The sequence below is a fragment of the Triturus cristatus genome, chromosome 5_2 (genome assembly GCF_964204655.1).
Source record: "Triturus cristatus chromosome 5_2, aTriCri1.1, whole genome shotgun sequence".
Classification (NCBI taxonomy): Eukaryota; Metazoa; Chordata; class Amphibia; order Caudata; family Salamandridae; genus Triturus; species Triturus cristatus.
In genome coordinates this window covers 984,049,502-984,074,551 of record NC_140588.1, presented here as the reverse complement: position 1 = coordinate 984,074,551, position 25,050 = coordinate 984,049,502, and the positions used below count along the sequence as shown (strand labels likewise).

Below are 25,050 nucleotides of genomic sequence, written 5' to 3'. Positions count from 1 at the left end.
TCCATTTAAATATGAAAGCCCCCGGTATCCTCTGGAGGCAAGTCTAGAGGATGTAGTGGAGGAGGCGACTGAGTGGGGATCACAATCGTCCCAATCTTGTAGAGGCTGAGGTTCTGGAATTTCGCCTTCTTTTGTCATCTGATGCTGTAGGTGGAGGACCTACAGCATCAGATGACAAAAGAAGGCAATCCAATATGAGGAGCAGGTGTCATCCTAGGAGTAACAGGCAGAGGAATAGGCCTTGGAGTAGCAAGAGAGGTAGGGTGAGGTGGAGCCACTGGTCGCTTCTGTGGACGATCAGGGAACCTTTTCCAATAATTCTGTAGCATGGCCTGTAGATCCTGAACTAATGACCTGGGTACTTGTACGTCACCCTGTCTGGCTTGTGGATCAGTGTAGTACCGGTAATGTTCATAGTGTCTTAGGAGGAGGAAGGGCATAATAATTTTGGTAGTACTGTTCTAGATTTTTGATCTGGAGCTCAGATGGGCAGTGAGCTGCTCCAAAAGTTCCATCATTGTCTGACTTCTCCAGGTCTAATAGGTGACTTAGGGGGGACTATGCTGGGAGAAGTCAGTTCAGTTCTCAGAGTGGTTTTAGAAATTCTGAGATTTTTATCATCGTCAACGGTATCCTTGTCGAGGCGGTGGTCTCCAGCATGGTGTCGGGTTTGTGCAAGGGTTTTGGCGTTGTCAATACATCCCCCTTCAGAGGGGTGTTCGTCGGCTGTAGTGTAGACATGGTCATAGATGGAGTCATGGATGATAAAGTTCCTGTCGACGGGATAGGTGCGTCGACGGATGTGGTCGTTGTCGTATTTGTCTTGTGGACGAGACTGGGAGACAGTCACTGCTGTCGACGGTGAAGTTGACGGGGCTGTAAGAGGAGTCTTGTACCACGTCAACTGTTCAGAGGAAGATGAATGCGGACATTGCCCTACCTTAGTAGATGGAGTGCTGGGTTCAGAGCAGGCAGCCTCTGTGGAGATCTGTTTTTTTTTCTCTTTTTCAGAGGTTCTTTGAGGTGATGAGTTTTTATGGCCTTCCCGCTCTTCCTAGAAGTCCCTTGGTCAGATCTAGGACTCTTGATAGACCTGGTCAAGGTATCACTGTCTTCCTCAGAAAAGGCAGATTTCGGACTCATAGCCTTCTGTAGCCACAGAATGAGCCTTCCTTCCCGGTCCTTTAAGGTTTTGGAGGAAAAGGTGCAGCATATTTTACATTCCTTTACCTTGTGCTGCGGGTAGAAGCAGTAAAGACACATTTAGCATTTTCTTTCCGCAGGTTCTGCAGAACCTAAAGAGACTTTTCTCTATGTGTCAGGCATAGTAAGGGATATCTTAGCATAAATTCCAAACTTTAGTTGAAGAAAAACTTAGCAGAGCTCAGATAGACTCCCTTCACACGATCTGATGTAGAAAATCGGAGGGACTCAGCCTCTTGGTAGTGTTCTAGAGGGTGCTGTCACCTGATTGGTTATTGTTCAGTCCATTGTGGGAAAAAAAAAAAGGACATAGAAAGGCTGATTGTTCATTGCCATTATAGCCTATGATAGCGATATATACTGCTTACTATGGTACCTTGGAACTCCCACTTTGACAACAGTTAAAGATTCAAGCATGTGAATCTATGATAGATCCAATAGTAGAGAACTGCAGGTGCATTTTCAGATCTGTAAATATACACATGTGAAAATGGAAGTCACAAAAAAGTGTGTGTTACCAGGCTTACTACTGTAAATTATTGAAAGTTGTAAACGGCGCCACTGTAAGGACATGTACCTCTGGGTGCACTTTTGTGACTTCCTTTAGCAATTCATCACCCAGATTATTTTCAAATTTCCCATAATTATTTAAATATTGTCACACATCACATGTTTTTTATTAAATGATATCTCAGAGAAATAAAACGTAAAGCTGCACAGTAGTTTAGCAAACCATTTTGTTGAAGTACTAGACAATTTTTGTCTACATTTTGTTTTAAAAGCAAACAGTCATCAATTGTGCTTTCATTGATTAGCACATATTTGCATGAAATCAGAAGGCATTGCAAATCTTAACGATTTGAGGCTTTTAACAATCCATTAAAAGCCTCAGCTTGTTAAGATTTGCAAACGGGCACTGGAACCACCGTCATTAATGCAAGCTGAGCTCACTGCAGTCCTATAATGCACTCTAACAGTAAAAGCTTCAGTATTAAGGAATCATAGACACAAGATTCAATATCATACACATACATACATATGCATCTAAGGAAATGTAAGTTCAGACTGCATTACTGACATTGATTCCAGTATAAACATGTTTACACATGTTTGCAAAGTTTAATATAAGACTGTATAATGCTTCCAGGATGGTCTCTCATTAAATGCGAATAAATGCAAAATCTTGAAGGCAATATTGCTTTCAAAATGAAATGTTCATAAAAAAATGCAACTAGGAAAAAAAGTTTTGTTAAACTACTGTGAAACTGTAGGTATCGTTTCTTCGAAGCATCTTTTGACAAAATGTGTTGATTCAGGCTAGTATTGCCAACAAATATTCATAATGGATAATCAGTGTAACCAGCTGCAACTCAATTATAAGAAACACGAAAATAAACAAGCATTGGCAAAGCCAATAGGTATGACATTGGTTGTCAGCCTTTTGCTTATGTCGATTTGTGTCTTGTTTCGACATGGGTTTTGTAAAACGTTATTGTTGTGGGAGCTGCCGGGCCCTATTATAAGTAGGTCAGGAAATTATACTCCTAGAAAATATTTGTGAACTGCATTTTAGCACTGGCAACTCATGTGTAGATTTCCTCATGCGCAAACCTGCTGACCAGGAACAAGTTCACTTTCCCACCAACCACATTCTTCCCCAACCCTTGAAGAAGTTTTACTTCTGCTTTTGTCAGGAGCAAATTTCCATCCTTTCTCTATATGGGAAAATATTGGAGACACGCTGATGAAAGCCCATAAAACATGCAAGTTAGCAGGTTTGCACAGAATTAAAAGGGCATTCCAACCATGTAGAACTATTGCTTACCACTACCACCAGCATGTAGATCTGTGGAAAGTAGCAAAATAAGGGAATTGCTAGTATTCAAACCCTACTATGGTATGAGCTCAGGCATAATCAGAGAGGCTACTATTAGAGCTCTTATATAATGAGATTGCTGCCATAATTTGTTGCCGCCACTACATGGCACCAAATGGACAAGTGCATGTTGTTCAGGATAAGTCACATTATGAAGCAGCTTGTCCCACGGACAAGTAAATATTTTATTACATTTCACACCCCTGATATTCTGTTTTAAGTACTCTAATTGATAGGAGTGGGGAAATACCTTAGCAGAAAAGGGGTATTTTGTGTCACCAGGTTTCACTCAGCACATATCTGGCGGGTCGGAAAACTGCCTCACATTAGAGATCTGGGAGGTTGGGCTAGATATGGTAGGAGAAACCATCTGAATACTACGGAAAAGTTGTCTATCAAATCAGTTGTACTGTGACTGGATATTGGGAAAGGTGGGTTATATTTTCATTCAGTTTTGAAACAAACTGTGCAATAGCCTGACGAAACAAATTTGAGCCACTGTGTAATTGGATACTTTACAGGGATCAACAGCAAAATACTTTTTTTTATTATGATCAAATTGTGAAGAATATTGTAGCAAGAATAAAACACACCATTTTCTTTTTCTGACGGTAGTGCAAACTTCTGAAAACAAGGTATGTTTTTGCTCCTTTAGAGAGCAGAGAGAAACATTAGTAGGCATTTGCTGTGGCTTCATCAAATAGTACATCTATGTAAACAAGGGTAATTCAACCAAATGGAGAAGAGACTATTTTGATCCTGGTGGAACTCGAAGCAACAAAGCATTACCATTGCTGGTAGGAAAGTGCCTCTTTTTGATATGATCAACCCCACTTTTTGCCTGGTATTTGATGCAATTCTGACAGAAAGTGCACTGGGTTCCTGCTATCTAGGTCCCCAGAGACAGATTTCTTTCCCCAAAACTGTACAACTGTTTCCCCACAATTGGCTATACCTTTAGCATCCCTGTAAGTCCCTAGTAAATGGTACCACGAGTACCCAGGGCACGGGTATTTAAGGGGGGTCATTAAGGGCTGCAGCATGCATTGTGCCCCTCACCCAACTCATGCAGACTGCCACTGCAGGCTGCATGTCTTGGTGCAGATAGAAGCGAATGCACGACATGGCACACATCCATGTGTGCCATGCCTAAAGACACTGCATACAGACACTGCATATAGTATAGGTATGCCACCCCTACAGCAGGTCTTACAGCCCTAAGGCAGTGTGCACTATACTACATATGTAGACATCTGTATGAGCAGATATGCCCTTGTGATGTCTAAGTCAATTCTTAGATGTCACAAGTGAACAGGAAAGCCATTTCAAGTATATGTGCTGAAGACCGGTAAAAAAAACTTTCCCCAGATACATGATGGCTTCACTGAAATCTATGGTGTTTGGTATCAAACATCTTGTATTAATAACCCACACTGATTCCAGAGGTGGATATATTGATACATGCAACCAGAGGGCAACTTAGAGGTGCCCCCTGAAAAAGACTGGTGTACACCAGCTTGCCACTACAGACAAGTTTCTGACACCCTGCAGATGAGAGCCCACTCTGTGAGGACAGAAACAATGCCTGTTCTGGTTGGAGGTGTTGCAGGATGGAGCAGTAATCAGCATTTCAAGGCAGGAGACTTAAAAGGCTTCTGCCGGCCGCATTTGATATGTGATTAAGGGTTCCACAGACAGGTTAAATACCAACACCCCGGCCTGGGCCCATTTGGCACCAGGACAGCTATGAAAGAAGATATGCAGGGAGGCATGGTCACTACCAGTCACGCCCTTAAGGTGAGTTACCTGAAGTGCCCCACTTTAGGAAAATTCCACCATCTTGGTGATGCCAGAATTAGGAACTCTGGCACAGGGTTATGGCCCAATTCCCACAGGAAGTGGTCATATAGGGAGTGTAGTGACCCCAAGGGAAATTAGCCTATTGAACACCACCCTTTACTCCACTTAACATCACAAAATATAGTATTTAAGGGAGCATCTGGCACCAGCAAAGCAGATTCTACCAACCTCAGGAGGAGGAAACTGAAGAGCCAAGAAAAGCAGGAACTGAGGAGCAGCAACTGACCTTACACCAATGCTGCTGACCTGCCAGCTGTGCCAGACAATTGCGCCAAAGACAACTCGTCCTGCGGCTGCTCTGCCTCAAAAAGCCTGGGAGGACTGCCAGCACTTCAAGAAGTAACCAGGATCTCCCGTGGAGTGGCGGAGCTGCTCCCCCGCAGGCACTGAACAAGCATTTACAATGCAACGCATTATTTGGGAAGTTTGGCAAATCCATAATTATGAGGAAAACGCTGCAGTGGGCCAGACTAATATGCATGATTAGTATGTGGATTCCATGCCCATTCCATCTTTGTCCTCTCTGCTGAAACTGCTGTCTGAAGTGTCAAATGTTATTAATACTAAACAAAAATCGCACTACCGTGCCAGGGCCAGACTTGGCGTTGATAATGATTGTTTGAAAAGGGAACTTTGAAAGGATACGAACTTGACCAATTCTGGTTTCAAAATATAAGAGAACACTGTAGAGGCATGCGTCTACCGACTGTTATGTATAATTTGGGATATATTTCTTATTCTGTCGAGTTCAGCCACTGCAGGATTATATTGTTGTCTCTTTTTGAAACTCAGGAGCAGTAACATTGTCGTGGTGTCACTAGGGCTTCAAGTGGATGCTTTTTCAATATTATATACAAGCCACAGTTACTGCTAAGTTATCTTATGCAACTAACAACGATTGACAAAGCCAATAGTCCTAACTTGTTGTAGGTATCATGTTACTTGTTGTATCATTATGCCTGGATGCAATGATAAAAGAGACAGCAAAATACAAGTCGTATAGACCCCGCGCAACACCGCCCCCCACCCCCACCCATTTGTTTGTATCCCACTTAAAGCCCTGGGTAGGATACTCAACAACAGGGCCGAACTGGAACCCCAAAGTAGGCCTGGCAATTATGTCGGACCAGCTGGAGGGTCATGGGGGAGGTTAACTGTGAAGCACTTTTGCTTCAGGAAACGCCCGATGCCCGGGCAAGCCAGCCCGGCCCTGCTCAACAACCCCGTTCTCTCCCGCATTTACCTGTGATCAGGCGCACAACACCCATTGAACTCAAAGGGCTTCAGCCCCCCCCCCCCCCCCCCCGTCGTGTGTGGCAGCCCGGGATGAGACCGCTTCCCGGGCAGACACAAAGCCGCGCCGAGCACTTCACAGGTCTTTAAAAAGACCATTTGCATGTTAATGAGGCCTCGCTGTTGCTTCACCCCTTCTAAGAAGCCCCGCAGCTCCACTCTGCCTAGATTCAGCCCCCCCCACCCCCGAAATCAGCGCCACTCTGCTTACTGTTTAAAGATTCAGCCCCCCCCCCCCGAAATTTTCGCTTATTCCCCCCCCCCCTCTCTGCTGAAACTGCTGTCTGAAGTGTCACATTTTATTAATACTAAACAAAAATCGCACTACCGTGCCAGGGCCAGACTTGGCGTTGATAATGATTGTTTGAAAAGGGAACTTTGAAAGGATACGAACTTGCGAGTGCTTGTGGCCTGAAACAACAAGCGAAGTACCAGCAGCAACCCCAGAGGACCGAAGTTGCTGCGGGACCTGGAGAGCAAATTACCCGAGTCACCTCGAGGTGCAGGCATTCAACGCTGACTCTACAGCCTCAAACGGCCGAATGTAAAGCTATCGGCTGGGCCTGCCGATTCTGGACCCGGACTACGGAGCTTGTTGGATCCGTGCGGGGACGTGCTGGTCCCGAGTCATGTAATAACCCGGACGGATTGGCCATTGCACTCGGAGGCTGTGGTGGAAGTATGCGGTTCGTCGCAAAATGGCAGACGAGCCATGGCTGTGATTGTCGACATAGGACGGCTTGACACGGCCGTAATCTTTGGTTATTTGCCTATGTGGGATCTCCGCAGGAGCACAAAGCGGGATAGTGTTAAACAAGCCCAGGGCACCGGAAGACACCACCGCAGCATCGCAAAATGCCAGTGGCCCAGACTAATATGCATGATTACTATTTGGATTCCATGCCCATTCCATCTTTGTCCTCTCTGCTGAAACTGCTGTCTGAAGTGTCAAATTTTATTAATACTAAACAAAAATCGCACTACCGTGCCAGGGCCAGACTTGGCGTTGATAATGATTGTTTGAAAAGGAAACTTTGAAAGGATACGAACTTGACCAATTCTGGTTTCAAAATATAAGAGAATACTGTAGAGGCATGCGTCTACCGACTGTTATGTATAATTTGGGATATATTTCTTAATCTGTCGAGTTGGAGTGGTGAATGTTCCATGCCACATTTTGCCATCAAAATTCATTTCGACGCAAAACTAGAACCGGAAATGAGGCAAGACGCCGAGTTGTAGCACCACAACATAAAAGGAAGTTAAGGAGGTCGAAGTACTGTTTGCCAGAGCGGAGACCATAGTCCAAGCACGGTTCATTGTGGCAGAGAAACCAGAGTTCTATAAAATAAATGTTCGTGAGGGAGGGGGTGGTTTTCGTAAAACGTGCCTGGCGCTCGGTAAAACAGCTTGAATTGTGTAACGATGACCCGCGAGCCGAGAGAGCGTTCACAAATGTTGATGTGAGAGACTGAAGACATTGAGAGTTAAAATCTGCAAGCGACAATTACTTTTATTTTCTTTGCTGCATAAATGATCGAATTTAATGGTTGAGTGGCACACACAAATCTGACGTTTAAAATTGCTGATGAAGTAGAAAGCCTCCCAGCGACCCGTCCAGCCCTGTCAGCGGCCGCATATCTTTCTGCCATGTCCTATATCTCCAGAGCGAAAGGCAGCGTCGTTTTCGGATTCGGGGGCGTGTTTTGCTGTTGTCTCCTCCTTGAGACTTCTTGCAAAAAACACGCCCCCCGATCCGAAAAGGACGGGGCCTAATCTGAATGACTGACCTCTTCTCCAATGGCTGGCCAGCATTCAAGAGGCCAGCCAATGGAGAACAGGGGAGAAGAGGGGCGGGTTCAAGCCCCTCTTCTCCAAGTCATTAAATCTCCGACGTCCGGTTCTGCCTTTCGGCAGACCGGACGTCCTCGGCCTAAAAACTGCAAGGACTCCGGATCTCTAAAAACCAACACAGGAAAAGTGCATCCATGCCCCTCTGACCGAGTCGAAGTGGCCCAACAGTGACAGCGTGATCCAGAGAGGGTCCAGAGAGTCGAATCCCAGCTTGGGCTTGCCCAGAATGGACTTCCAGTCAAAGCCTGTAGCCTCTTTGTGCAGGCCCTATATACGGCGAGTGTCTCCCACAGTGAAAACCCAAAGCCTCAAAACACCACCGTGCACGAGTACTACACAGCCTGAGAAGTGGACTGAAGGTGTCCCTAGGTGCCCAAGCATCGTGAGACCTTAGCCCCCCGTTGGTTCAGTATGGCTGCCCCCCTGCACCCAGTCCCTACGTGCAGCCTCTGCCCCAGGACTGTTTCTTATTGAAATCAAAGGGGCACCCAACGCCAAAAAGCACCTCTGCACCCGGATGCCCCAGAGGCTCCCAAGGTGACCTGTTGGTGCTGCCTTGGACCTTGCCCCGTTCTTATCTTAACTTCAGAGGATTTGTCCTGTAGGTCGCTGCTGAATATCGGTATGCAGTATATGTGTTTTCCCCCATACAATAACATTAACGCATTAGAGATACAAGTGTACTTACCTGTTTTCTTCAAAACTGCTGTTTTAAAAAGTACTTACCCAATAATTACGTTTTGGTGTCTAAAATATATATAAAAATGCATGCTATTTTTCTACATTGGTGATGATGTTCTTTTTGAGTGTGTGTGTTTATCATTTATTGACTGTGTGTATGCAGCAAATGTCTAACTCCTCCTTGCTGAGCCTAAGACTGCTCGACCTCACTCCCATAAAAAGAGCACCTTGGGATTGTTAAAGCAAGTCCTGTCCACTCATAGGGGATACCTCGACACTCCACACAATATACCGCTTTTTGGTATATTATATAAAGAGCCAGCTTCCTACATTGCTCACAAAGGCAAACATAATGGATGCTTTCAAGGATCCATAATGAACTCCAATACTGAAGTTAGTGGAGGGGAGTTGCAGTCATGTCAACCTAACATACTTGTTTGCATTCAATGAGTATCCTCCTAGTGGTTCCACAATTGTGAACATTGAAGCCTTGCAAACAACATGATACACAGTCTTTTAAAGGACTGTTACGGAAACATGTTCTGCAACTTGTAATGCACAAATGTCCCTAACTTTAACTATCCATTATTAAGATTTACAACTGGCAGTTCTTGCATGCAAAAAAGAATCATCAATAGGGAGAAACACTCTCAAGGGAAACGTTTATAAGACACCAAGCAAATTGGAGAAGTCAAATAAGCCTTTGCTAAATTGCTCATTTTTAGATGAAGAAGCTCGAGCAAACACACATACAAAGACAAAAACATGTATGCCTTTCCAGCAATATTAGTTTTCTATCCCCGCACTGATAATTTGCCATTATGTTGCATATGTAGAAAATGTGCACATATATGAAGGCTGCCTGACTTCACTGCAGCTCTTTTCATTTGTATGAAATATTAAGTTCTGCAGAACCTCTACGTTTCTTTGCATATCACCCTAGTTTAACACACTGGAGCGTTTATCACTGCTCACCGTCTTTGGCTTTCTGCTTTCCTGCTTTCTTTTTTCCATCATTTGATTCTTCATCTGAAGAATCTTCATCATCATCTGAGGACAGATTGGCTTTGATTTCTTCCAACAACATTTTCTTGGCAATTCTTTGAGGTAAGAAAACACAAGAAACAATTACATTTTGTAACTTAACATCATGGTCAACCACTATTATACAAGTTTAACAAACAAATCCAAACTTTCTAAAAATGAGAGCAAATCTGTTTTTGTTTCTTGCTCAGGCTTATTGATGAATTTTCAAAACATTGGAGAATATTTACAGCACGTGCCTATTAACAAATTTTATATTGACAAAGCAGAGACAATGCTACATATTACAAACGTCATAGAAATGTCTAATTGTAATAATTTGGTTTCATCAGTTTTCCCCGTAAACAGTCTTCCACAGAACTCCACTAGACCAGTAAATGTGTTCACTCATTTTTCTAAACGGAACTACTAAACTCCAATAATCACCAAAGCACTCTAAAACTCAAAAAGGTCATGCATTTACCAGAATGAGAGAAGGACAGCTATTCCTTAATTCCAGATCGCCCTCTTAGGGAGACCTTATCAAAGCTTTAACAAGCATTGGCATAGCCAATAGGTCTCGCCTTTGGGACCTTATAAGTGTTTAGCCAGAGATATTGACTTTGCCTATGTCTTTAAGCTGTGCAGAAGTCTGCAGCATGCTGAAAAGTTATAATATAGAAGTGTCAGAAGCATTTTTGTTTCCTTATATACAACCAAGAAAGCATTATGTACAACTGAACGACCATATTAAAAAAGTATTAGCAATAAATAATGTCGTCATTTTTTTGTGTGCTTTCAATGCTGGCAATTTCTATCTGCCTGTCCCAATGGTTGCTTGTTATGGATTTTTTGTTATGGGGGGTGGGGGTGGGGGGGGGGGGAGGGCATAAATAACAGGCGGGTGAAGGTTGGGAAAGAGTACTTGTATAAAAGTCAGTGAGAGTCAGTCAGTGAGTGAGAAAGTGAGTGAGTGAGAAAGTGAGTGAGTGAGAAAGTGAGTGAGTGAGAAAGTGAGTGAGTGAGAAAGTGAGTGAGTGAGAAAGTGAGTGAGTGAGAAAGTGAGTGAGTGAGAAAGTGAGTGAGAAAGTCAGTCAGAGAGAGAGTCGGTGAGAGAGAGAGAGTCGGTGAGAGAGAGAGAGTCGGTGAGAGAGAGAGAGTCGGTGAGAGAGAGAGAGTCGGTGAGAGAGAGAGAGTCGGTGAGAGAGAGAGAGTCGGTGAGAGAGAGAGAGTCGGTGAGAGAGAGAGAGTCGGTGAGAGAGAGTCGGTGAGAGAGAGTCGGTGAGAGAGAGTCGGTGAGAGAGAGTCGGTGAGAGAGAGTCTGTGAGAGAGAGTCTGTGAGAGAGAGTCTGTGAGAGAGAGTCTGTGAGAGAGAGTCTGTGAGAGAGAGTCTGTGAGAGAGAGTCTGTGAGAGAGAGTCTGTGAGAGAGAGTCTGTGAGAGAGAGTCTGTGAGAGAGAGTCTGTGAGAGAGAGTCTGTGAGAGAGAGTCTGTGAGAGAGAGTCTGTGAGAGAGAGAGAGAGAGAGAGAGAGTCTGTGAGAGAGTCCGTCCATGAGAGAGAGAGTTAGTCAGGAGAGAGAGAGTCCTTGAGAGCGAGTCAGACAGTGAGTCAGTGAGAGAGTGAGAGAGAGCTAGAGAGAGTCAGTCAGTCAGTCAGTGTGAGAGTCAGAGTCAGTTAGTAAGTCAGTGAGACAGAGTGAGAAAGTCAGTTAGAGAGTGAAAGGCCATGTGGACAGAGGGGTAAACATATAAATCTAATATCAAAAGTTACTAAAAACGCAGCAGTACAGTTGCCGCACAGGGGAAGGCCTTTTGCAAAAGTTGACTGGTCATCTTTATATTGCTTATTGCTAAATTTGGGTATTTTACTGGCACTGAGGTGCACCTAATGCCCAGACAGGTTTAAGAAGAGAAAAAGTACAAAATAATGAAATGCGATTTAAAAATGTGTTATGCCACATGATTTGCATTTTCTTGCTGCATAATTTACTGAACTCTGCTGCATAATGTGGCCCTCTCCTGCACCATAATTCCATTGGCCTTGGTACTAGTCAGGGAGTGAGGGGAGTGGGGGTAGGGAAAATCTTAAAACCAAAACAGGCCCATCAGTAAATAACATGCAGTGAAACAGGTTCACCAGATGGACGGGGCACAGCCAAAAACCTCCCACCCACTCCTTCCCACTCTACTGCCCGGGAGTGCATGCAAAGAGCAGGAAGTTAAATAGGTGGAACGATACTAAACTGGAGACCACGTAAGTAACCAGGAACACCACTACTTGGTAAAAGATGAGGACTGTGCAAGATCAAAAGTAGTGGGGAAAAAGGTGGCATCAGAGTAAAGCCAAAGACGTGCACACCGGTCATTAAAGAGCATGCTGGGAAACAGGCAAGCTGGGTGGGCGCAACAAAGCGAGAGACTGTGCAGTGATAACTGACAGGAATTCCAAGGGGGCTGGCAATAGTAACCCCGCAGAGGACATGCAGGGAACAAGGTAGCTTGGAGACTTGGGTGGATTTGAGAAGAAGCCGGTACCACGCGCCACCTTTAGCTGAGAGTACGCATGCTAATGCATGTACCAGGGTCAAGATGGAGGCTAATCACGTCCATGCGTAATGCACCGAGGCACTAAAAGGTGGTGTGCAAGGGACCAGGTGATTGCTGGGGTCCACGTGACGTATCTGTGAGTAAAGGGAGGGCATTGGAGCACGGTCACTCTGTGCATCACGTGCTATATTTGTGGGCACACCTTAAAAACTTTGGTTTTATAATACGGTCTTGAAAGTAAAGGAGCTTTCTCGCTATAGCCTTTTGGAGAAAGAAATATGGTAATTGTCACTTGGGCGAGTCGGGAATCATAAAAAACAGAAATGAATGTATCCTTTTGTCATGGGGAGCCAGGGGGGAGGGCAGGAGTGTGTGATTGAGGGAATAAGAACAAGTTACTTACCTTCGGTAACGATGTATCTGTAAGAAACATTAGTTAGTTAGATTCCTCACCTTAGAATATCCCCAGGCGTCAGACTGGATCCGGAAAGATTTTTGTAGCAATACCCCTTGCGTGTCGCTAGGCGTCGTCTGCGGCTCTGAGTCCGTCGTTGGCGTGGTGCGCCGGAATGACGTCGGAGTACTTAGACGCCGCCCTCGCGCGCTGACGTCAGTTCTTATACATAGCTTTCCGCGCCAGGGACGCTGAGCAATGCAAGAGACCAACACTGGTGCCAAAAAATCTAGGGCCCTGAAAAGGAGAACCTTAACCCTAGATGTCGGTTCGCAGAACGGGGAGGCTGGGTGGGTCGGTGAGGAATCTAACTAACTAAACTTACAGATAAATCGTTAACGAAGGTAAGTAACTTGTTCATCTGAAAGAAACATGTTAGTTAGATTCCTCACCTTAGAATAGATACCCCAGCAATACCAATCCCGGTGGTGGGTCTGCGAACCAAGATCACACCAGAAAGTCCACCAGAACAGAACGGCCAAAGTGGCCATCTCTCCGGACTTGGCTGTCCAAGCAATAGTGCCTGGAGAACATGTGCAGTGAAGCCCACGTCGCCGCCTGACAGATGTCCTGCACAACGCGACCCACCGCAAGATGGCCCGCTTGTGCAAGCTTTACCCTTCTTCGCACCTACATATCCAACAAAAAGTTGGTCGTCCACCCGGAACTGGCTTGTGCGGGCCAAATAAAATGACAGCGCACGTTTTGGGTCCAGGCGGTGGAGCCTCTCTTCATCTTTTGAAGGAGGCGGAAAGAAGGTGGGCAGCGTGACAGATTGCCCGATGTGAAAGGGAGTCACGACTTTAGGAAGGAAAGAAGGACGGGTCCGGAGGACAACCTTATAAGGATGAACCAAAAGGAAGGGAGGCTTAGCTGACAGAGCCTGGAGCTCACTCACCCGCCTAGCGGAGGTGATAGCCACCAGGAAGGCAGTTTTCAGAGTCAGTAGACGAAGTGGACAGTTGTGAAGGGGCTCAAAGGGAGCGCACATCAGAAAAGTAAGAACAAGGTTCAAGTCCCACTGAGGCATTACGAATGGAACAGGAGGGAACATATGAGTAATGCCCTTGAGAAAACGGGAGACAACAGGGGACTTGAAAGGAGAAGGCTGATCAGGAAGCCTTAAGAAAGCAGAGATGGCAGCAAGATACCCTTTCAAGGTGCCCAGAGCAGAGCCCTGCAGGGCCAAAGAAAGAAGAAAGAGGAGAACCTCAGAAAGAGGGGCAGAAAGGGGATCCACAGCCTTTGCTGTGCACCATGCCACAAATTTGTTCCACCGGCAGGCGTATACAGTCTTTGTGGAGGGACGCCTGGCTGCCAGAATGACATCACAGACTTCAGGAGGCAAGTCAAATGGCATCAACTGTCGCCACTCAATCTCCACGCATGGAGGTGGAGGCTGGACAGGTTCGGGTGGAGGACCGTCCCCTGCTTCTGCGACAGAAGGTCCTCCTGAAGAGGCCGTCGTATCGGGGGATCGATGGACATACTGAGTAGCCGGCGATACCAGTACCTTCGTGCCCAATCCGGAGCCACCAAGATGACTTGGGCCCGGTCGCGCCTGATCTTCTTCAGCACTCTGGGCAGAAGTGGTATAGGCGGAAAGGCGTACAACAGACCGCAACTCCACTTGCGACGAAAAGCGTCTCCGAGCGAGTGCCGCCTTGGAAATTCCAACACGCAGAACTGCTGACATTGCGCGTTCTCTTCGGTGGCGAATAGATCTAACCAAGGCTCTCCCCACTGCGGAAAGAAACCTTGCGCCACGTCCGAGTTCAGACGCCATTCGTGATCCATCATGCACCGGCGGCTGAGTTCGTCTGCCCTGGCGTTCAGAGAGCCCGCCAGATGTTGAACCACCAGGGTGATGCCCTGATGTTCCAGCCATGTCCAGAGGCGCAGAGCCTCCTGACAAAGGGTCCACGACCCCACCCCGCCCTGTTTGTTGCAATACCACATGGCGGTGGTGTTATCCGTGAACACCTGCACGACACTTCCCCGGACAGAGGGAAGGAAGGCTTTCAGTGCAAGTCGGATCGCCCTCAGCTCCAATAGGTTGATATGGAGCAGAGTCTCCGCCGGAGACCAGAGTCCTCTGATCTCCGCCTCTCCCATATGGCCCCCCCATCCCAGGAGGGACGCATCCGTCACTACGACATGCTCCGGTTGGGGTAGAGAAAAGGATCTGCCGCTGACCCGATCGCGATTCGTGAGCCACCACTGCAGCTGGTTCACAGTGCCCTCCGAGATCAGGACATGGTCAGGCAGGTTGCCTCGATGCTGGGCCCACTGAAACTTCAAGTCCCGCTGCAGAGCCCGCATCAGCCACCTGGCGTGAGGTACCAACAGGATGCAGGAGGCCATCAGCCCCAGAAGCCGCAGCACCAACCTGACCGAAACCCAGGACAAATGCCAGAAGATGGAAATCAGGGCCTGAATGTCCCGGACCCGCTGTTCCGGCGGATACACCCGGAACTGCGCCGAATCGAGAACCGCTCCGATGAAAAGAAGCTTCTGGGAGGGAATCAGGTGCGACTTCGGCACATTGATGGAGAACCCCAGCGAGTGCAGGAGGTCAGCCGTAGTCTGGAGGTGGGAGACTACTTGCTGGGGCGAGGCCGCCTTCAACAGCCAGTCGTCGAGATAGGGGAAGACTGGAACCCCTGATCTGCGCAGATGAGCTGCGACCACCGCCATCACTTTCGTGAACACCCGAGGGGCCGAAGGGGAGCACGGTGAACTGAAAGTGCTCCTGACCCACCGTGAACCGCAGGTAACGTCGGTGGGCCGGCAGGACGGAGATGTGGAAATAAGTGTCCTGCAAGTCCAACGCTACCATCCAGTCTCCAGGGTCTAGGGCAGCCAGAACCTGAGTTAAAGTGAGCATCTTGAACCGGTCCTTCAGGAGGAAGGCGTTGAGGCTCCTGAGGTCCAAGATCGGGCGTAGGCCCCCTTTGCCCTTCTTGGGAACCAGAAAGTAGTGGGAATAGCAACCACGACCTACTTCTGGACCAGGAACGCGCTCGACGGCCTCTTTGGCCAAGAGGGCCGAAACTTCCTCTCGTAGAAGATGCAAATGATCCCCCGACATAGGGTGGTTCAGTGGTGGCATGGCTGGAGGGGCGGTCTCGAAGGGGAGGGAGTAGCCCCTTCGGACGATTTGCAGCACCCACCTGTCCGACGTGATGGAGCGCCAGTGGAGCAGGTGATGGCGAACTCTGCTGCCCACTGGCGTTGAATGGGCCTGAAAGCTCGGACTAGGAGGGCTTTGAGGCGGATGCTGCCGGGGTGGATGTGGACTGACCGGCACGTTGACCTCCAGTACCGCCTCGGCGAAATCCACGTCCGCGACAGCGTGCAGGTTGGTTCTGCGGCCGGTGGCTGGGCGGACGTGAGGAGTGCAGGTCATCGATGTGTTGCTGCCCTGAGGGTTGGTGAATGTTGCACTAATTCAAAAAGCTCCTGGGAGCATTTACTGTCTCACACACTGTGTTGGAAAAGTAGAATTTCTCCGGGGCATCGAAGGGAGGCGAAGGGGGAGAGAAAGAATGACCTACGAAAATAAAGGAAATAAGGAATCAAGGTGAGGTGCGATGGAAGCAAATAAAGAGGAAGATAGAAGGAAAGAAAGAAACCAAAGGAAAACAAGAAGAATAAGTTCAAATGAGAGAGAAATAGAAAGTGAAAATTAAAAATAGAACGGAAAAAGTGGGAAAGAAAAAATGAAGGGGTAAAAAAGAAAAAAATGAAGGCAGGGAGTAGAAAGAGTGAAGAAAAGAACAACAAACAGAATAGTAAATATTGAAAAAGAAAAACAAACTGAAAAAGAAAGTGAAAGAAACTAAGAATTAAATGTAATTGAATAGCTGTACCAAATATATTCCTGCCATTGACTAAGGAAATAAAACTCTCATGGATACATATATTTCTTCAGGCGGTGTGATATGATGTGAGACATTTGTTTATTTAAGGCATCTTTCAAGCAGTAGGCTTGTCATCATTTTGGGGCCCGCAGTTACATATTGTAAACTAACCTTACAAAGCAGGGGAGCTACTTCACGAGAGTCTACGAGCTACTGGTTGCTCGCGATGGACCTATTGGAGGTTCCAGGTTTAAAGTGACATCTCGGACATGGCTTAGTGAGTTAAAGGCTTGCTATTGGTAACTAGCAGTTCAAACTAAGCCTTTTAGCACTTGTTTTAGTTGTGGCGTACAAGTACAGTACGAAGCCCTAAATTATATTCTTTCTTACTTTTCTCTGAGCATAAACAAGGGATTTCGGGACAGCCAGGCGCACATGGGAAATGGTTCCCACACCAGTCTTAGGAATAATGTTCCTACACTGCTGGGGCTGCAGCAGCAACTGTGTTGCAGATTTACAATGCTATCAGCCTGCAGTAGCAAGTACGTGCTAATTGTGTCAGCCTACACCGGCGGGAAGCGAGTGTCCCGCGGCTACGCATGGGTGGGAACAGCAAGGAGATAAACAAGCAGTGGAGAAAAGAAAGAATAAAAAAGCAGGCAAATGAAAACAGCTCTTTTCAAGCACTCGTGCTTGTGCTGGCATCCACGAGAGCGAGCAGCGGCGCACAGGCCATTTTCAATTAGCACACGCGCCGCTGCTCGCTCCTGCAAGGTGGATGCCAGCACAAGCACGAGTGCTTGAAAAGTCAAGACTGATTGCAAAAGGCCCTCTCCTAGATCAGTGCATGCGTGCTGCCTAGACAAGACCTAAAAATGGAGGGCTGATTCTAGCTCTATTTAGACTACATATTTGAAAAGGACAAGTATACTTGTCTACCTGCTGACCTCACTGTCTTACAAAGGTGTGGCTCTCCCTTACCATTTCAAACATCATGCTTACAGCCCAACTGTCTGATTTACTGTAATCAGACTACAGTCCAGCAACAGAAGCAAAGGTGTGGGTCATCTGCATCAACCCATAAGCATCTTTTGCAGGAAACATATCGTTATTGTTAAGTGGGACTTCGAGAGCGCATGTTCACCGACAGGTCTCTTAGCACTATGAGAGATTAAACCTCACCATGATCAGCATGTACATGCAAGGAACTTGGCATAGGTTGTGCCCCAGGCTTCAGTAAAAAGCAGCGTCTTAAGTTTTTTCCTAAATGGGAGGAGGGTAGGTTCCCTATGAAGGCTTTCCGGCAGCCCATTCCACAGTTGCAGGATCACTACAGAAAAAGCGCTGGCAGTCCAATAGGCGTACTTCAGACAATCGAAGGGTACGTCCTGACACACAGTTTTTGATGCACTCCTTAATGTAAACTGGGGCCTAGCCACGGATGGCTTTGTGGGCTATACAAAGACCTTTAAACCTGGCTCTGTTTGATAGAGAGCCAGTGCAGCTGCTGCAGTAGGGGGGTGGCATGTGTCCGTCTTGGGAGCCTGAAGATTAGTCTAGCTACGTCGTTCATGGCAACTCGGAGCTTGGTTAGCAACTTCTCAGGAAGGCCAATGTACAGTGCATTACCATAGTCCATCCGTGACACGATCATTGCCGACACGGCCATCCGTAGTGCAGTAAATGAAAGGATGGGGGCAAGTCTCCTCAGCTGTCTCAGTAAGCCTACACGTCCCCACCACGGTGGACACCTGATTCGACATGGAGAGCTTGGCATCTATTTTTATGCCAACACGGGACTGGCGTGAGGGGTGGTATCCAACTCTCATGGCCAAAAAAGGTCGCTCAATGGGTTGTTTCCAGTGGTAATGGCCAGTATCTCGGTTTTGTCTGGATTAATTTTAAGTGAGTTGGGTGTCATCCAGTTGACCATGTACCGGAGTAAATTTTGCATGCATGAGTGAGCCAGGGAGGAGTTGTCGATCTGGATGATTATTTGCGTGTCATCAGCGTAATTGAATACTTGGCACTCCATGCGGACCAGAGCAGCTACCAGTGGCTGGAAATAGTGGTTGAAGAGAAGGGGGGACAGCGCTGACCCCTGGGGGACTCCTCACGTTAATGCAAGATGTTGGACACCCGATAAGCCAACTGGATCCTTTGGGAGTGGCCTGACAGGGAGTGGCCTGACAGGAAGGACGAAATCCGTTGAGGTGCCAGCCCATGGATGACCAGTTCTAAACAAAGCTACAATAGTTGGTCATAATTGACCGTATCGAATGCCGCGGATAGGTCTAGTAGGACCAGGGCGCATGGCTTCCTGATGTCGCCTGTAAGTCTGAGTTCATCAATCACTGCCAGCACTACCAGCTCTGTGCTGTGGTGAGCCCTGAAGCCTGCCTGTCACACCTGGAGCAGCATCTGCATCATCACACCTGTCACACCTGGAGCAGCTGTTTCTCGATGAAGTGTGATAGGGTTTTCAAAACATGCTGTTCTAATATTATTTCCATAAAGGAGCTGGGAGATAGGTCTGTAATTCTTCAGGTTGGCTACATCCAACCCTGTTTTTTTCAGCAGGGGAGTAACCCTGGCTTCCTTAAAGATAACCGGTACATAACCTGTTTCCAGTGACCGATTAAGCAGATTGAGGACCTCACTCTACCCCGGGTAGAGCCGTTCGAAACACCCTTGGTGGACAGGGGTCTGCTGGAGAACCAGACTTGACACAGCCCATCAGAAGGCTCAGCGAGTAATGGTCCAGCCTTGGAAAGGTGGTGAGGGGCCTGCCGTGGGCATGAGGTGTAGGGTCAACAACCAAGAGGCACTGGTCGACGGGTGTGTTATGTATGTCCATTAGAATGTCACTGACTTGGTGGAGGAAGAAGGACTGGAACTTATTACAATTCTACGGGCTGGCAGGGGATTTCTGTTCTTGTGTCTGCAGAGGCGGGCGAAACACCACCAGTAAAACTAGGTGGACAGCGTGGGAGCAGAGCTTTATGCCTCGGATTTCAGCGCCCTCGATGCTCTCTGCCACTAGCGTCTCTACCGTTAACAGTCTATTGTAGAGTTATAGCTACACCCCCTTCTCTTGTCCTACCCCTCCTATTATGCCATAGGGCATCATATTCCAGTGGCAGGGCAGCTACTATGTCCAGGGCTGTTGTGTCCTCTAGTCAGGTTTCTGTGACCCCCAGGATATACAAGGAGCCTTCCTGGAGAAGTTAGAAGACCTCTAGATTGCGCTTCTGTAGGGAGCGGGCATTTAAGGCCGCTACCCATAGTCCCTGTGGGTTTACTGACACTATGTCTTTGGAGGGAGGAGGCAGTGTGGTCAAGCTCCATCCTCCAACTTGTTTCCTCAGTAAGCTTTCAGCCGTAAGAGTGTCCTCCACCTGTTTGCCCAGTGGGTAGTTCCTGTGTGTTATTGCCAGTAGTTCTTCAGCTTTAGTTGAGTAAGCAGAAAATTTATCAGGCTGACACCATTCTTAATTCTATGCCAGAACAAATTTCAAGGGGTATGCTAATCTACATTCCTTTACCCTAATCGCATGATGTTTATATCAAAAACATATTACGCTATCCAGGAAACAAAAACTAAACACTAATTAAATCAACATGCGACTTGACCAATACTGAAACAATTCTATAAGTCTAGGAATCAATCCTGGTCCCTTTGCTGCTGACAAAGGTCAGTTTGTTATAAGCCCCAATGTACCACAATAGGGCCAAGGTAGTTGCACAACCTTTTACCTACATTTGTCTTACCTTGCTCTAACGGCTCATAACGGCTCTGGTACTGACCTTTTGCCTAGTTAGGTGCCGAATAAATGTAGTGTGGTTTTCTTCGTAAACTAGCCTCATTTATTATGCAAGAGGATTTTTAGTATCACAGCAGGATTACCATCTTCTGCATAATAACTCTGTACAAAAGTACATGTATGGTCATCCTTGGCCGACGGTACCATGACACATCTAGGTAGAACCCCAAGGGGGTACCTTCAGGTATACAAGCATCACATCTTCCCTGGGAAAACTAGAGAAGCATCCATGCAGTCCTCGCGGGGTGGCCAACTCGCAAACCAAGACGGGGTCCTTCATTCTCTCCCATCAGGTAATGGGGTTGGCTCTTTCCTAGAGGGATTATTGGCTATACACCTACATACATGTAGGTACACTTAAGTACATCTAATTAGGGTTTGCATCGTTGGAGTACTCCCGATTACTGCCATGTATCTATAAGCCTACATATATTCAGTGTTTTGCCACCATGGTAGAATTCTACCTTTAATTTACTCTGTTGGTGCTAATAGCCGTATATGTCTGTTTCTGTCTAATGGTTGTTGCAGCACACGTATTTTCTACTAGAATGATGCTGGTTCAATAAATGCTTATTAAAAACGTCCCCACCGTTTATTCTGCATCTTTCTCTGAGACCAATTGAGCACGAGTGACTGAGCGAAAAGCACTGTACTGTATCCACGATCCCTGAGGGGTCAGGCTTGTTATATTTGATAGTTGTCAGAAACAATTTGCTCCTTGGTAAGGTTGTGGGGCTTATAGTGGCACAGTGTCCTGCAAGTCCAACGCTACCATCCAGTCTCCAGGGTCTAGGGCAGCCAGAACCTGAGTTAAAGTGAGCATCTTGAACCGGTCCTTCAGGAGGAAGGCGTTGAGGCTCCTGAGGTCCAAGATCGGGCGTAGGCCCCCTTTGCCCTTCTTGGGAACCAGAAAGTAGTGGGAATAGCAACCACGACCTACTTCTGGACCAGGAACGCGCTCGACGGCCTCTTTGGCCAAGAGGGCCGAAACTTCCTCTCGTAGAAGATGCAAATGATCCCCCGACATAGGGTGGTTCAGTGGTGGCATGGCTGGAGGGGCGGTCTCGAAGGGGAGGGAGTAGCCCCTTCGGACGATTTGCAGCACCCACCTGTCCGACGTGATGGAGCGCCAGTGGAGCAGGTGATGGCGAACTCTGCTGCCCACTGGCGTTGAATGGGCCTGAAAGCTCAGACTAGGAGGGCTTTGAGGCGGATGCTGCCGGGGTGGATGTGGACTGACCGGCACGTTGACCTCCAGTACCGCCTCGGCGAAATCCACGTCCGCGACAGCGTGCAGGTTGGTTCTGCGGCCGGTGGCTGGGCGGACGTGAGGAGTGCAGGTCATCGATGTGTTGCTGCCCTGAGGGTTGGTGAATGTTGCACTAATTCAAAAAGCTCCTGGGAGCATTTACTGTCTCACACACTGTGTTGGAAAAGTAGAATTTCTCCGGGGCATCGAAGGGAGGCGAAGGGGGAGAGAAAGAATGACCTACGAAAATAAAGGAAATAAGGAATCAAGGTGAGGTGCGATGGAAGCAAATAAAGAGGAAGATAGAAGGAAAGAAAGAAACCAAAGGAAAACAAGAAGAATAAGTTCAAATGAGAGAGAAATAGAAAGTGAAAATTAAAAATAGAACGGAAAAAGTGGGAAAGAAAAAATGAAGGGGTAAAAAAGAAAAAAATGAAGGCAGGGAGTAGAAAGAGTGAAGAAAAGAACAACAAACAGAATAGTAAATATTGAAAAAGAAAAACAAACTGAAAAAGAAAGTGAAAGAAACTAAGAATTAAATGTAATTGAATAGCTGTACCAAATATATTCCTGCCATTGACTAAGGAAATAAAACTCTCATGGATACATATATTTCTTCAGGCGGTGTGATATGATGTGAGACATTTGTTTATTTAAGGCATCTTTCAAGCAGTAGGCTTGTCATCATTTTGGGGCCCGCAGTTACATATTGTAAACTAACCTTACAAAGCAGGGGAGCTACTTCACGAGAGTCTACGAGCTACTGGTTGCTCGCGATGGACCTATTGGAGGTTCCAGGTTTAAAGTGACATCTCGGACATGGCTTAGTGAGTTAAAGGCTTGCTATTGGTAACTAGCAGTTCAAACTAAGCCTTTTAGCACTTGTTTTAGTTGTGGCGTACAAGTACAGTACGAAGCCCTAAATTATATTCTTTCTTACTTTTCTCTGAGCATAAACAAGGGATTTCGGGACAGCCAGGCGCACATGGGAAATGGTTCCCACACCAGTCTTAGGAATAATGTTCCTACACTGCTGGGGCTGCAGCAGCAACTGTGTTGCAGATTTACAATGCTATCAGCCTGCAGTAGCAAGTACGTGCTAATTGTGTCAGCCTACACCGGCGGGAAGCGAGTGTCCCGCGGCTACGCATGGGTGGGAACAGCAAGGAGATAAACAAGCAGTGGAGAAAAGAAAGAATAAAAAAGCAGGCAAATGAAAACAGCTCTTTTCAAGCACTCGTGCTTGTGCTGGCATCCACGAGAGCGAGCAGCGGCGCACAGGCCATTTTCAATTAGCACACGCGCCGCTGCTCGCTCCTGCAAGGTGGATGCCAGCACAAGCACGAGTGCTTGAAAAGTCAAGACTGATTGCAAAAGGCCCTCTCCTAGATCAGTGCATGCGTGCTGCCTAGACAAGACCTAAAAATGGAGGGCTGATTCTAGCTCTATTTAGACTACATATTTGAAAAGGACAAGTATACTTGTCTACCTGCTGACCTCACTGTCTTACAAAGGTGTGGCTCTCCCTTACCATTTCAAACATCATGCTTACAGCCCAACTGTCTGATTTACTGTAATCAGACTACAGTCCAGCAACAGAAGCAAAGGTGTGGGTCATCTGCATCAACCCATAAGCATCTTTTGCAGGAAACATATCGTTATTGTTAAGTGGGACTTCGAGAGCGCATGTTCACCGACAGGTCTCTTAGCACTATGAGAGATTAAACCTCACCATGATCAGCATGTACATGCAAGGAACTTGGCATAGGTTGTGCCCCAGGCTTCAGTAAAAAGCAGCGTCTTAAGTTTTTTCCTAAATGGGAGGAGGGTAGGTTCCCTATGAAGGCTTTCCGGCAGCCCATTCCACAGTTGCAGGATCACTACAGAAAAAGCGCTGGCAGTCCAATAGGCGTACTTCAGACAATCGAAGGGTACGTCCTGACACACAGTTTTTGATGCACTCCTTAATGTAAACTGGGGCCTAGCCACGGATGGCTTTGTGGGCTATACAAAGACCTTTAAACCTGGCTCTGTTTGATAGAGAGCCAGTGCAGCTGCTGCAGTAGGGGGGTGGCATGTGTCCGTCTTGGGAGCCTGAAGATTAGTCTAGCTACGTCGTTCATGGCAACTCGGAGCTTGGTTAGCAACTTCTCAGGAAGGCCAATGTACAGTGCATTACCATAGTCCATCCGTGACACGATCATTGCCGACACGGCCATCCGTAGTGCAGTAAATGAAAGGATGGGGGCAAGTCTCCTCAGCTGTCTCAGTAAGCCTACACGTCCCCACCACGGTGGACACCTGATTCGACATGGAGAGCTTGGCATCTATTTTTATGCCAACACGGGACTGGCGTGAGGGGTGGTATCCAACTCTCATGGCCAAAAAAGGTCGCTCAATGGGTTGTTTCCAGTGGTAATGGCCAGTATCTCGGTTTTGTCTGGATTAATTTTAAGTGAGTTGGGTGTCATCCAGTTGACCATGTACCGGAGTAAATTTTGCATGCATGAGTGAGCCAGGGAGGAGTTGTCGATCTGGATGATTATTTGCGTGTCATCAGCGTAATTGAATACTTGGCACTCCATGCGGACCAGAGCAGCTACCAGTGGCTGGAAATAGTGGTTGAAGAGAAGGGGGGACAGCGCTGACCCCTGGGGGACTCCTCACGTTAATGCAAGATGTTGGACACCCGATAAGCCAACTGGATCCTTTGGGAGTGGCCTGACAGGGAGTGGCCTGACAGGAAGGACGAAATCCGTTGAGGTGCCAGCCCATGGATGACCAGTTCTAAACAAAGCTACAATAGTTGGTCATAATTGACCGTATCGAATGCCGCGGATAGGTCTAGTAGGACCAGGGCGCATGGCTTCCTGATGTCGCCTGTAAGTCTGAGTTCATCAATCACTGCCAGCACTACCAGCTCTGTGCTGTGGTGAGCCCTGAAGCCTGCCTGTCACACCTGGAGCAGCATCTGCATCATCACACCTGTCACACCTGGAGCAGCTGTTTCTCGATGAAGTGTGATAGGGTTTTCAAAACATGCTGTTCTAATATTATTTCCATAAAGGAGCTGGGAGATAGGTCTGTAATTCTTCAGGTTGGCTACATCCAACCCTGTTTTTTTCAGCAGGGGAGTAACCCTGGCTTCCTTAAAGATAACCGGTACATAACCTGTTTCCAGTGACCGATTAAGCAGATTGAGGACCTCACTCTACCCCGGGTAGAGCCGTTCGAAACACCCTTGGTGGACAGGGGTCTGCTGGAGAACCAGACTTGACACAGCCCATCAGAAGGCTCAGCGAGTAATGGTCCAGCCTTGGAAA

The 25,050-nt window shown here is 47.1% G+C and overlaps 1 protein-coding gene across 2 annotated transcripts in view; it reads right to left on the bottom strand.

Annotated features, from left to right (window-relative positions):
* The window catches only part of ATRX (ATRX chromatin remodeler), a 1,501,634-nt gene that overhangs the window by 976,580 nt on the left and 500,004 nt on the right, over positions 1-25,050 (bottom strand). For both annotated transcript variants that reach the window (XM_085608236.1, XM_085608237.1), the window contains exon 11: positions 9,743-9,867. In XM_085608236.1, coding sequence (XP_085464362.1) covers positions 9,743-9,867 — 125 coding nt within the window. The remainder of the gene's footprint in view (positions 1-9,742; positions 9,868-25,050) is intronic.